Genomic DNA, 12,691 nt, shown 5'->3' on the forward strand with positions numbered 1-12,691 from the left:
GTGCTCTGGCTATTTCTCATAATCCTGAATATGTACTGTCTAGGATGTGCAACGGTTGTCTTTGTAGTAGAGATGAAGCTTTACGAAATAGAGGCTTTAGAACCTGATTGTAATTGTGGTGTGATTGTATGGTACTGATAAGTTTCTAGAACAGCAATGGAATAAGTGAGAACTTGCACACTACTTGCGGACTGGTGATGTAAGGTTACAGACTCTTCAGGCTCTTGAGGATTTTTGACTGTTGAGCAAAATTGTCACAATTTTTGATTTGTATACGGGAGTCAAATTAAATGGCTTAACTTGTTTCTTCCTGACCTTCAGATCATCTTTGGGTGTTATTCCCGGATGTTTGCATGGTGGTTGCTTCAGAAATTGCAGTGGATATTGTGAAACATGCCTTTATAACAAAATTCAATGACATCACAGCAGATGTAGGTATCCTGTTTAAAATGTTGAGTCCTATTTTAAGTCGTTGTTTATTTTGCTAATATTTTTTTAAATATTAAATTTTATTCCAGTGCAGAAATGTAAACAGTGCTATTTCCATATATAGGATATCATTTGAGAAAGCTTGGTAATTTCCTGATACAACATACTTCTGAGGATCTTTATAACACCTCTGCTTCTAAATTAGTAGTTCAGATGCATAAATTATTGAAAGTGCTGTATAACAATTCACATAATAACTACAATTCACATAACTGGCAGATCATTTTGTGAAGTGATCACTTGTTGAACTGACAGACAATTACTTGTTCTGCAGCCTAGACAGAGCTTGTGCCTTTTCCTGCCAGAATGGATTGTAGGTTAAAATTCAGGCTTTAGGAAAAACAGGTGTTGTGAGGGTATTGAATCTCTGTTCTTGCATGTGTGTTAAAGCCTGGAGTCTGAAATCAGGGGTATATTTTCCCAGTGTCCCTGGAGCACTAATATGAAGTGGGTTATCTGCTGGTTTCCCACTCCTGAAATTTCTTAGGCCACATATGTTATGCAGTCCTTCTTTTACAGTAGTAGATGAGGTTACTTTTTGCGGGGCGTGGCATGATGCATTGGCTATTTGTCTTGCATGTTGCGTGAATTCAAATGCACTTGGTAAATTTGCGAAGAGATGAGTCAGCATTTTTTCACTAATAAAACCACTTTTCAGGAAATGAGATCAGAACTTGGAAGTGCTATGATTTTCATCATCTCTAAAGTAACTACGTTGTGTGGTGTGGAAACAAGTTTAATAGATGTACTTATGCCTTATGCCAGAGGCATTTATGCATGCCCTACTTGTACGTAGAGAGTGTAAAAAGGAGCAGTAATGAAGTCACGATAGCCAAAAATGTAGCATGCTTCAGTGTGCTGAAACAGCTGGAAGGTGGGGGGTAGTAGGATGATGATTTTGCAAGGTTTATTTAACAAACTTTGTATTTTTTGTATGAAGTTCTAAAGATTTACAGTTGCTAGGTTATGAAACTTTTTCAGAAGTTTTGAACACCTGCAGTGCACATTGCCCTGGCACTTGTCCTTAAAATAGGTGCTTTTCTGTCTTAATATGCAGGACTGTTTCAGAGGAAATAAAAGCTTTATTCATTCTCAGATACAATTTGCTTTTTTCATGGAAACGCTTGGTATAGAAGTAGGCTTTTTCTTTTGCTTAGTTTGATCCCAGCGCTACCTTTCATGTAGCTTAAAAGAAATTATGAAATGCAGGAAAAAGTAAACACGCTTTCTCTTACTTTTTATTTCTGATGATCCTCAAATTCAGTAAATGCTTTTAGGATGTTGTTTGTTGTATATATACACAAGTTACTTCATCGCAGAAATATAGACTCATCTGTTGAAAGGTGCAATTAGACGTCAGAAAAACAGACTGTGAGTCCTTCAGCCTGTGCATAAGTGTTTATAATATTTTTTACAGAAATATTTTAATATCTCTGTTGCTTCTATAAAGTATGATAAAAAATTAATCACGCATCAAATGTGCTGGATTTTTTCCAGGTCTACAGTGAATACAGAGCCAGTCTTGCATTTGACCTTGTTAGCAGTCGACAGAAAAATGTAAGCCTGAAAATAAAGGCGTATTCTTGTCTTAACTAACATAATTGTTATGGGGGGGATATTGGAACAAATACGTAAAGAAATAAATACAGAACTGTTACACTCCTACAGCACTGAAATTCTACTCTGCTTTTTTTTAATAAGAAATAACAGGAATATTTCCTTGTGATTTATAGTCTTATTTTTATTCTGTTTTTCATGTCAGTTCAGGCTTTATTAATTATATTGTTGAGAAGCCTCTTCCAAATACACTTACAGTCAGGGGATGGTTATAACAACTTTGACATTTTTGAGATGTAAGGGAAGTGACTAAGCTTTTAACAAGATGAGATAATTTCGCTTTATTTTAACTATATTGGATCAAAATACAGTGTTCATTAGGAATTTATATTATTTCTTCACAGACGGCATGCACAGATGTATAAGGATGTTTGTACCGTGCATGTTACTGTTGTGGCATGGGTATTTATGGAACACACAGACTGCTCGTGTTTTTCATTGGTACTGTTTTTTGGAAGACTATTTACAGTACACCTTTCCTGAATGAGTCGCTTACCTGTTAGTGAGTGCTCTGGATGAGTGCTCTAACTATTAAATGAACTTTATTATAACTTACGTAGTTTCCTTGGGCTTGTTTAATAGCTATTGTTAGGAATGAAGTAGTTATACTTCATAAAGAAGTTAGACACCTTCAGTTACAATTAATTATTTAATAATTTGTTAATTAAATAGAATTGTTTATTAGTTCTGAAGACTCCATTACTTTTCCTAAGGGTCCTCTGTGTAAAATGAGTGACCTAACTTTGGCATGACGTTCAATACTGCATGAAAGCTGTCATGCAGGGTAGTTGTGTTTTGAGAGTCCAAGTGTAAACATATTTTCAATATTATTTTAATACAGTTCTACTGAGGCTAATTATAGATGTTTGTAGAATGATTTAAAATTGCTAGTGTAATGGATAATTGTTCTTTTATCCCTGTTATGGATTTTTCTGTACAATATTTGAGGAACAAAGTCAAATTAATACAAAAAGGTCTCTGAGCTAGTAATAATGTACTGATGAAATACCATAGCGCGTTTGGATTCAGTGTCCTAATTGCTCTCTATTTAGAGATTTGTATTATACTCCAGTTACTCTTGATTTAGAGCACGGAAGCTAATCTTGCTGATCATGGTAGTATTACATTTTTTTCTGAGAGTACAGCTATCTGCATTTGAATTTCAAAATGTGAATAGGTACACTTTATACCAGTACAGTGTTTGTTAGCAGAGATTGATTCTTATCTAGAGGGTGTGCCAAACAAAAATAAGCTCATTCCTTTGCATAAATAGCTCATTATTCTTCCTCTTTTTTTCTAGGCATATACAGACTATAGTGATTCGGTTTCAAGAAGAATGGGTTTCATTCCTCTTCCGCTGGCTGTTTTAGTAAGTTGTATTTTTCCTATCAGTTTTCTCTCAATAAGATCTCACTTTGAGAATATACACCTGTGAGATAGCTAGCTCATTTTGATGTTTTGAGGATGCAATGATCACCTTCAGTAAATGAAATGTTACTGCAAGGTTGAGTTAGCATTCGGTATAACCTATATCATATACTAATTATGACGTCATGAGTGTGTTACTGTTTATCAGCCTTTCATAGAAAATCGAATATAGATTAATTTTATAGAATTTATAAGCACTTGAACTGTAACAGTGGAATGAAACTGCATCTGTGCTTATTAGGCATTTATTCCTTTTGGCAATTATCCTATTCATTCATTCGGAATAGTCAAAGCAGCTGGTTGCCAGAAGGTTAGCAGTAGTGTACTAGTTTTTTTAGGTTTTTTTTATAGGAGTCCTGGTGGTTGTCCCTGTGATGGTATGCTTAATGACTCAGTTTTCTTTTATATGGGGCACTGAGCTTCTGAGCTGTTGCAGAATACATGATTCTGAAATAGTTGACCCTGTTACATGGACATGCTGCTATAAAGTGAATCCCTTCATTATTGTAATTGTGTCCACATGTTGTCGGTTCTGAATTAACTGTTGCAGAATGTTTTCTGTAAATAGCTGCTCTAATTTTCAATAAATACGCATGTAGACAAGCAGTAGTTATCCCAGTAATTATTCCCAGTAATACTGGGAATGTGTCCTTGCTTTGTCAGCAAAGATGCTAAATCATAATTTTCCTGGAAGAATATCAGTATGAATTAACTTTTAAATGTAATGTTCTCCTATAGAGATGGGGAAAAACACTATTGACAGGCTTTGCCTAATTTTTATTAAGGATTTTAAAAACCAAACAAACAAATAAAAAAACCCACAAAAAACCAAAACAACTGTTGTAATCATGATTTCTTTTATAACTAAGTAAAATACATCCAGTGAGAATTTGATTGAAATGCATTTTTCAAGTTAATTGTGTTCTGATATGTTATCCTGGATACTAATAGGTGTAAAACAAACTGAAGTTCTTTGCTGACTTGGAACCCTAGCTGTGAAATACTGAAGTAAAACTGAGATTTCAGGATGATCTGTTACTGAAACTTGGGTTTCATACGCCTAGTCCGCAGAGTAATTTTATATTAAAAATGTTAGCATAGTGCAAAACACTGATTCTGTTTTACTGCATCAGCATCTCTTGACATTTTCCTCAAAAATTGTTAACTCATCTTCCAGACCTTGGCTTTTGGGGAGGGTTTTTTCACTTGTTACTCTACTTGGAAGTCAGTGGTGAAGGAAACATTATCAGACTATAGTTCTGACAGAGTTGCAACTAGGTGCTATTATACTTACTCAACTCAAAATCTTGAACAGCTAGCGCTACCAAGGGGAACATTAGAATAAATTTCTATTAAACCAAATGTTTCTACTTTCGTCTTGAATTTACCAAATAAGAAACATCTGTTAAAATATTCTATTAATAATTGTGTGCTGTATGTTTTAACTGTTGAACTTTTATCCTTAAAACAGCTCATCAGAGTTGTAACGAGCTCAATAAAAGTACAAGGAATCTTAGCTTATGTTTGTGTTGTCCTGTTCTACTGTGGGTAAGTAAACGTACACAATTGAAAAGTATTTACCATTATTTGATCAGATATGTGAAAAAAGCTTCCGTTGATACTTTTAGGTATGAACGTAAACTGTGTTTACATTTAGTAGAATAAAAATGTAAAACACTTGTGCTCATAAACTGAAATTGAAAGTGCAGATTGGTCCCTAAGTACTGTAACTGCATTGGGGGATTATAGTCCTCAATAAGTAACTTCACTAGTGAAAATAAAATAATGGAAAAATGATTGAAATAATTTATGACAGACAAGCACCATACATGTGCATAAAAGGGGAAACTGAATTCTAAGGAATGAAACTTTCTGTGAAAAGAACGAAAGATTCGGTATGCCAACAAAAATAAGCAGTGTAAGTGCTCTGGGCAGACCATGAATTCTCCTCTCTGGTAGTTAAATGCAAGGTGTCTGTGTTAGGAAACTGCTATATGAAAAAAAAAGTAAATGCAGCCCCCCTTGCCTTTCTGGGAAGGGGACGGGGGGTGTCAGTAAATAATCTTAGTTAAGGAATATCGTGTCTTATGGCAATTTGTCTTCCAAAACCCATAGTTTACAAGTATTCCTTCACTGCCGGGTCGGTTTATACTTGTGTTATCCTTAATTTCTCACCAGTTGATACATACTTCTGAGATCCGTTTAGTTGTATTTTAAATCCCATCTAGTTTGCCTGTCTTGAGACACTTGCTGTAGACTGTATGGGCATGACTTGTTTCTAGGAAAGCTGCATACTGAACTGTGTCAGTGTTTGTTGTCTCTCAGTACTAATTGATATTGGAGTCCTCCTAAAATTGATCATAAAGAATTAAGTGATTCAAATCACAGCAGCACAGAGAAACCACCTACAGTATTGTGAGAGTATCTCTTCTAATGCCCCACCAAGCTGTATTTGTAGCTGAAGGCAGAAAGACTTGGGAAGTAAAAGACAGGGGCAGTGGTTCAGCAGGTACACTGGAAGAGAGGAGGCTGTTGTTTTACAGTACCTTATGAAAAGAATGGGATTACCACACATTTTTAATAAACGGATCGGCTCTTCTCTCTAATCTGACCTGGATCTGCAAAAAAAAGTAGAACTTGGTCTAACGTGTCTAGTGCACATTAGTGTAGAGACACATCTCTTTAGTGTCAAATAACTAGGACTTTGAGGTATTGCATATAGGTGAAATATTAAAATATTGGCCATATTCCTCTGCACCATACTTTGATTTCTTCCCCAGCGTACCACATGCTGCTGTGCCCAAGTTCTCCCTAAAGCCAGCTCTGTATAATTGAAAGCACTAGTCCCTGATCATCACATTCCAGCTGTGGTATACCAAGTTCAGTACCTTGATTCTGCTCAGTGGATTTTCTTTTCTCCCAATATATGCAATATTTCCCTACTACTGCCATTCCACTGCTGCAGCCCAGTCCTGGATTTTTCTCTGTCTCTGTGGCTTGGAGGAACGAGGGCAGGATGAAGTAATGTAATTAACATGAAGGATTAAATGCTGCTTTTTGATGGCATAGGTCACAAGAGTAAATGTATTTTGGTTGATTTTGTCCTTTATTGAAAAGTGAGAACAAGATTTTTACTTCTGCCATGATCTCAGATCTGGAGCTAACTTACCTCTTGCATCTTTCAAGTAATTTGTGTTCTGAACATAAATTTCAGCTTTTCATCATGTTAGTATAGCATAGATATGTGAGAAACAGTGGGATAAATCTGAAACAGTTAACTGGCCAAAGGATTGAGACTATAATGTGGAGGACATTATTTTGTACTGATAGTTAACAACTGTGATACTGTAAGTTATACTATTAAATAGTCCTGCCCAGCATATAAAACCTGAGTTTTCTTTTTCTAGGAGTTTGAACAACTGCAAACTTACATTGTTGTTAGAAATTTGAGCCTGGGGTGGACTGGCAGAAAAGAATAAAGGAGAATCGCTAGAAACTCTTGCATAATTTTCCATGAGAAACTGGAACTGATACAGTAAAGTGTTGATTTATGGCCTTTTCAACTTCTGATCTCATTAAATCAGTCAGGTCATGCTGTAAACACCTACTCTGCCAGAACAAAAGCATGTTACATAAAAAGTGTAGGAGAAAAAACCCTCTAAAATTTATTAAAAATGGAGGAGAGCTTCTCAACTCTCGGAAACAAAATCTATCCTGATAACCTAATGAAACTGTAGAGAATAATGGCTTTCAACTTGTATAAAATGATAACTTCTTTGTGGTTGCTTGGATACTAAAATGTCAGTTTTTTCTGAGTACTGAAAGCAGTCTGCTCTGCTCATTCTTCCATTTCTCTAAATTTCATCTACAAGTAAACGTATTGTATAAAATTCCCTTAAAAGTGTGGAGTACTTTATTTTTCTGCTTGACAAGTTCTGATTACATTAATGCAGTGAGAGAGAGTGAAGCTGCTGCTGAAGTGTGCTTGGGTCACTTTACGATTAAGCAGTTAGACCCATTCATGGATTTTAATTTGTGAATGTTCAATTTGTCTTCTTTTAGTCGGTTAGTGATGTACATAATAAAAAAATTTTCAGAGAATAGAGAATGATTTTAGAGTCTGCATTTGGTTCACTTTTGTAACATAGGTTGATTTGCGTGGAGAATATTTATATTCATCCTACAGAGGATAGATCACTGTTTCCTTGTTATTCTGTAGTGAGCCTTCACCTGCTTCACCTCTGCTTTCACCTCCAGAGTAGACATTGGTCTGCATGTTGTGTAATACTAGTAATGGAACTTGGATTTTACAAAGCTCATTTGAGTTGTAGATCTAAAAGCACTTGATGGTAGATGGGACCTTCCTGTTCTTCAGATGAGAGCACAGGTATAAAAGGGACTTCAGTGATCTGCTGAAGTTTGTTCTGCAAATTAGTGATAATGGAAAAGGGATCTGCCATCAACTGGACTGTGCTATGATGGTAGTGCAGTGCTGCCTCATTGGATTTGTTGAGTTTCGTGGACTGTCTTTTTATGATGAGTCTGTAATTAGTGAAAGCTAGATATATTTGCTTTCTTGTGGGTCAGGGTCCACTAGTGATCCTTTGCTGGGTACACTTAAGGCTACAGTTTTAACAGTAGTGTATTTAACTTGGACTTGCACTGTTGAGGGCCCTTTTTAGTTCTGTGTTTAAATATTTGATGTATTAGATGGCTGCTTAACTGTCCTTGTAGTCCTTTTGTTAAACTATGATAAAACTTGATGTTTTTCTCTAGATGCCTTCTGAAAAAAAAAAAAATTTAAAAAATAGAAAACTTAAGCATTGAATCTGAAACAAATTGTTCAGAAAAGGAAATTACCTTTTGATCCTGCTATTGAAGGGATTTAATTTGGTAGCTAATCCTTATAAGACAGGAGTAACCAAATGCAATTATTTTAATATGAATAATTGCAGTATGAATAGTATGCAATTATTTTAATACACTAATGCAAATATGTAAACAAATCGTTTTATTTTTTCCAGGTTAATATCTCTAAAAGTCCTTAACAGTATTGTATTGCTGGGGAAATCGTGTCAATATGTAAAGGAGGCAAAAATGGAGGAGAAATTATTCAATCCTGTCCTGACTGCCACCCCAGGGAAGCCAGCTGGCAAACAGCAAAGCATGTTTAAATCTACCCAAGGTAAGCCTAACTGCCTTGTTCTGTTTTCAACTGTAATGCAAATTGCTTTCAGACTAAATTTAATATTAAACCAGATGTAGGACATTGTTAGCTGCACAGTAGCCCTCTAGGTGGACCTTAATTGTACCATATCACAGCTGTGAGCACAAGTCTGTAAATGTAATAGAACTTATTGCTTTTAGTTCATGTATCTTTTAGTTATAAATACTCATCTCTGATAAGATCCCACCCTGATATTTGGAGGTGATAGTAACATCAGAACAATAGCACACTTTTTTTGTTTGAAAATCATAGTCATAGAATGGTTTGGGTTGGAAGGGACCTTTAAAGATCATCTAGTCCAACCTCCTCTGCCATGTCACTATACAAATAAGTAAATATTTACATATAATCTCTGGCAGTGCTGAAGTTTAATAAGGTAGCAGTGCATTTCTTATGGAAATTAATGTAAAGCATGGCACGCAATAGATATAATTACTTATAATTGTCATGAATGCATGAACGAAAAGCTTTATGAAATCCAAAAAGGAATTTCAGCTGGTCTCTACTCGCTTCATTTCAAGTCTGTGCAGCATGATTTTCTTGTATGGGTCCTCAGCATTAGCGGTAATATATAATTGGAATGGGGCATTATTATATCGCTGTGACAAGTTATAGAAGGAAACAGAAACCTTCATTGTTCTAGTCAACTGAATTGGATTGTGTATCTTCCTCTGTGAAGAGCTCAATGAAAGCCCTAGAGAACTTAACAGTGAGGCTTTTATTGTGTTCGCTCTGTTGCTTGCCAAAGACTTGAACAGCTTGAAATGTAAGGTGCTTATTAGTCGTCATAGTGTCTCGCCAGCAATAGTAGAGTTAAGAAGCTGTCAGTGTTTCAGTCATAAATCTGTCTCACCTGTGTCAAATCAAATCGTGCAGAAACGTGGTGCAGACATTTATTTTTAGATAGCTTAAATTCATAGAGTTGCTTTAGTTTCATCATGAAAGGATTTAATACAAATTGGTCTGAATGCCTCTCGCCTTTCATTAGACGACTATTACAATGATAAAGTTTTAATAAAAGATTCTAGTACTACACTTGGATATGAGACTTAATAAGCTGTACTCATTTAGACTGATCCTTAAACTAACAGTAAATAAATCCTGAAGACTATTTTTAGCTGAAGCCGCAGCAATTTTAACGGGTCAGTCAGCAGAGGTGCTTATTTCCTCAAACTGAAAGATTTTGTTTAAAAAGTAGCAATCAAAAAGCTTTTGCTGATATTATTTAGAATATTCTTCACTTCCATTGGTGATGAAAAAGCTTGATTTTTAACAGTTTTCAGGGGGTTTTATACCTTTTAACAGCTCTTCATTTACTAGAAACCTCAGTTATGTGAAAGAATGTTTTTACTTTCCCCAGCTTCTGTGTGTCTGCGTTATTACTGCTGGGCTCTGCAATATTGATTAATCGTTGTGTCCCACTTATCAGGGAATTTTTTTCAATACAGTCTCTCAACACATCTCTTACTAGTATGATGGTGAGGGAATTAATCTGGTCTACTTTCTATCAGTTTATAATGTAATTCAATTTATTTGCTAAGAGTTTCCACCTTGTCCACAGAAACAGTTTAAAATTTTGAAGGATAAAATTTTGTTCTGCTCTTGAAGGATGGAACTTCTAACTATTTGTATAGAATCATAGAATTGTTAGGGTTGGAAGGGACCTTAAAGGTCATCTAGTTCCAACCCCCTGCCATGGGCAGGGACACCTCCCACTAGACCAGGCTGCTCAGAGCCCCGTCCAGCCTGGCCTTAAAAACTTCCAGGGATGGGGCTTCCACCACCTCTCTGGGCAAACTGTTTGTAGACTAACCAGCTTTCTCTGGAAGCTGCTGGCTTAGAAAATACCTTTGTAATGAAGTTCTGCTTGTCTCCTTTCTCGATGCGAGTTCAGTACCTTTGACTTGCATAAGACTGTAGAGAGCAATCCATCTACTTTCAAGTAGTAGATGGTATACTGTGAAGAGATGCTGTACAGAAAGAAGGTTTTGTAGTAATTTGGATAGTGCTGCGATTCTTAAAAATAATGTTCCCTTGGGCTGGTCTGCCGTACTCTCCACATTAGTCAGATTGTTTCAGATTCCTTTAAAAACAATAACTCAGTCTTTACAAGGAGATAGTAAATAAGAAAAGTTTATTTCCTTGTCATTTGCTTGTGCATTTTAATTCTTTAAATGTTTTAACAAAATGTGGAAAAAAAATACATGGATACTACTTACAAATACCTTAGGTTAATGGAGCCAGTGTTCAATTCCACTGAAGTAAGAGGCAGGAGTAAAAACAGACATCTCTAATAGAACTGCTTTAGGAGCCAGTGCTATTAAAGTGTGTAGCAGTGCATGAGTCATTTATTAGCTATCCCTAGAGAAGCCAGGTTTATTGTACATATGTAGAGGTTTAGGCACATCTAGTTCCTGCTACAGAGATTCTTTTTCTCTTTTTCTTCAGTTCAGTAGAAAATATTTGTGTGATTCACACAATGACTGTCAAAAAATTTTTTGTCTAAGCCAACAAAAATGAGTATGTAAGCCAGAAGAATGTAGTGTGTGTCCTAACATCTGCTGCTTATAGTCTTGCTCGTTATCTGAACTTCTGTAGAATTCATTTTCTATCTTTTTACCAAATTAGAAAAGGAAATCACTTATGGTAAAATTAAGAAGAGGTGTTATGTCTTGGTGTATTGGCTTCCACAAAGCATTCTTCTGTTGCTTCTGCTGGTTTGATGCAGCACACTTTTTCAGGGCAGCTTTGCATGAATACGGGTGTTATAGGTGCATCAGTATGTCTGTGTTAAATTAATGATTATCTTTGTCTTCTGTTCCAACAGGAATTTCCACAGATGAAAATGGATCTACATCAGTTACCAATCAACCCGTGCATCAGAAGGAGAACACACCGTCTTTACTTGTAACAAGCAATTCTGATCAATTTCTGACAACTCCTGATGGAGAAGAAAAAGATATAAGCCAAGACAGTTCAGAATTAAAACACAGGTCTTCAAAGAAAGACTTGTTGGAGATAGACAGGTTTACTATTTGTGGAAACAGAATTGACTAAGATTTTTTTTTTTTTTAAAATCAATGTGCTAAGGATACTGAGCTGTTGGGACAGCAGATGCTACCGGAATGGACAGTTGCCAAAAAAGGCACATAAATATTTATTTAAAAACTTAAATTATTAATGGCAAAAAATATTAATTTCTTTCTACAAATAACTTGGCTTGGTATCTGGTCAAGTCAAGTAAGTGATCTTTAACTTGCCTCTTGGAAAATGTGATGGATCGTGAGTCTCTAGCCTGGTGGCAGAGCTGCAGTATCACTTTTCTGGAAAATAGACTGGAAAAAAAAGCATAATCCTGTTCCGCGTTATGAAACCATGCTTCCGAACGTACTGCTTTTCATGAAGGTTCCTCCAGTGTAAGGATATTCCTTGAAGTGTGTGACAACTTGACCGGAAGCTTGCCTTTCCAGTTACCTTGTTTTATTAAACATCCGCAAGCAGAATTCAAAACATGTGCTTATATCAACAAACGCATAAAGCATTGGTACATAAAACAGTAAGTCAAGATAGTTATTCTTGTCAACAAAAATCTTTTCAAAATGTATCTTGAAAATCTTGTAATCAGAATAAAATTTTGCCTTTAAATGAAAGACTTACTGCATACTATTTTATCTAAATACTAAACACCAAGGAAAGATCACAGTAATGAAGGTTCTGCTTAACTGGGCAAATATGAAACATATTCATTTCTTGTGTTAAGTTGTGTGTCCTGCAAGGCAAATTATTTATAAAATTATTTTTAAAAGCTGAGGATTTTTTTGCTGCTGTAGGGAAAAATAATAAAGAGGCACTTCTATATGTTGAGGAAAGGCAGTGTTAATTGCAGCAAGCAAGTGTTGTGTTGGGACTGTATGTCTGGCATTAACGCAG

At 35.7% G+C, this 12,691-nt stretch overlaps 1 protein-coding gene across 12 annotated transcripts in view; it reads left to right on the top strand.

Annotated features, from left to right (window-relative positions):
• Positions 1-12,411, top strand: part of TAPT1 (transmembrane anterior posterior transformation 1) — a 49,964-nt gene extending 37,553 nt beyond the window's left edge. For all 12 annotated transcript variants that reach the window (XM_054204156.1, XM_054204154.1, XM_054204152.1 and 9 more), the window contains 6 exons: positions 322-431; positions 1,987-2,046; positions 3,407-3,475; positions 5,006-5,082; positions 8,559-8,719; positions 11,589-12,411. In XM_054204156.1, the coding sequence (XP_054060131.1) occupies positions 322-431; positions 1,987-2,046; positions 3,407-3,475; positions 5,006-5,082; positions 8,559-8,719; positions 11,589-11,818 (707 nt within the window). In that variant the 3' untranslated portion in view covers positions 11,819-12,411. The remainder of the gene's footprint in view (positions 1-321; positions 432-1,986; positions 2,047-3,406; positions 3,476-5,005; positions 5,083-8,558; positions 8,720-11,588) is intronic.
• Positions 12,412-12,691: the final 280 nt, after the last annotated feature.

The sequence above is a fragment of the Rissa tridactyla genome, chromosome 5 (genome assembly GCF_028500815.1).
Source record: "Rissa tridactyla isolate bRisTri1 chromosome 5, bRisTri1.patW.cur.20221130, whole genome shotgun sequence".
NCBI classification, from domain to species: domain Eukaryota; kingdom Metazoa; phylum Chordata; class Aves; order Charadriiformes; family Laridae; genus Rissa; species Rissa tridactyla.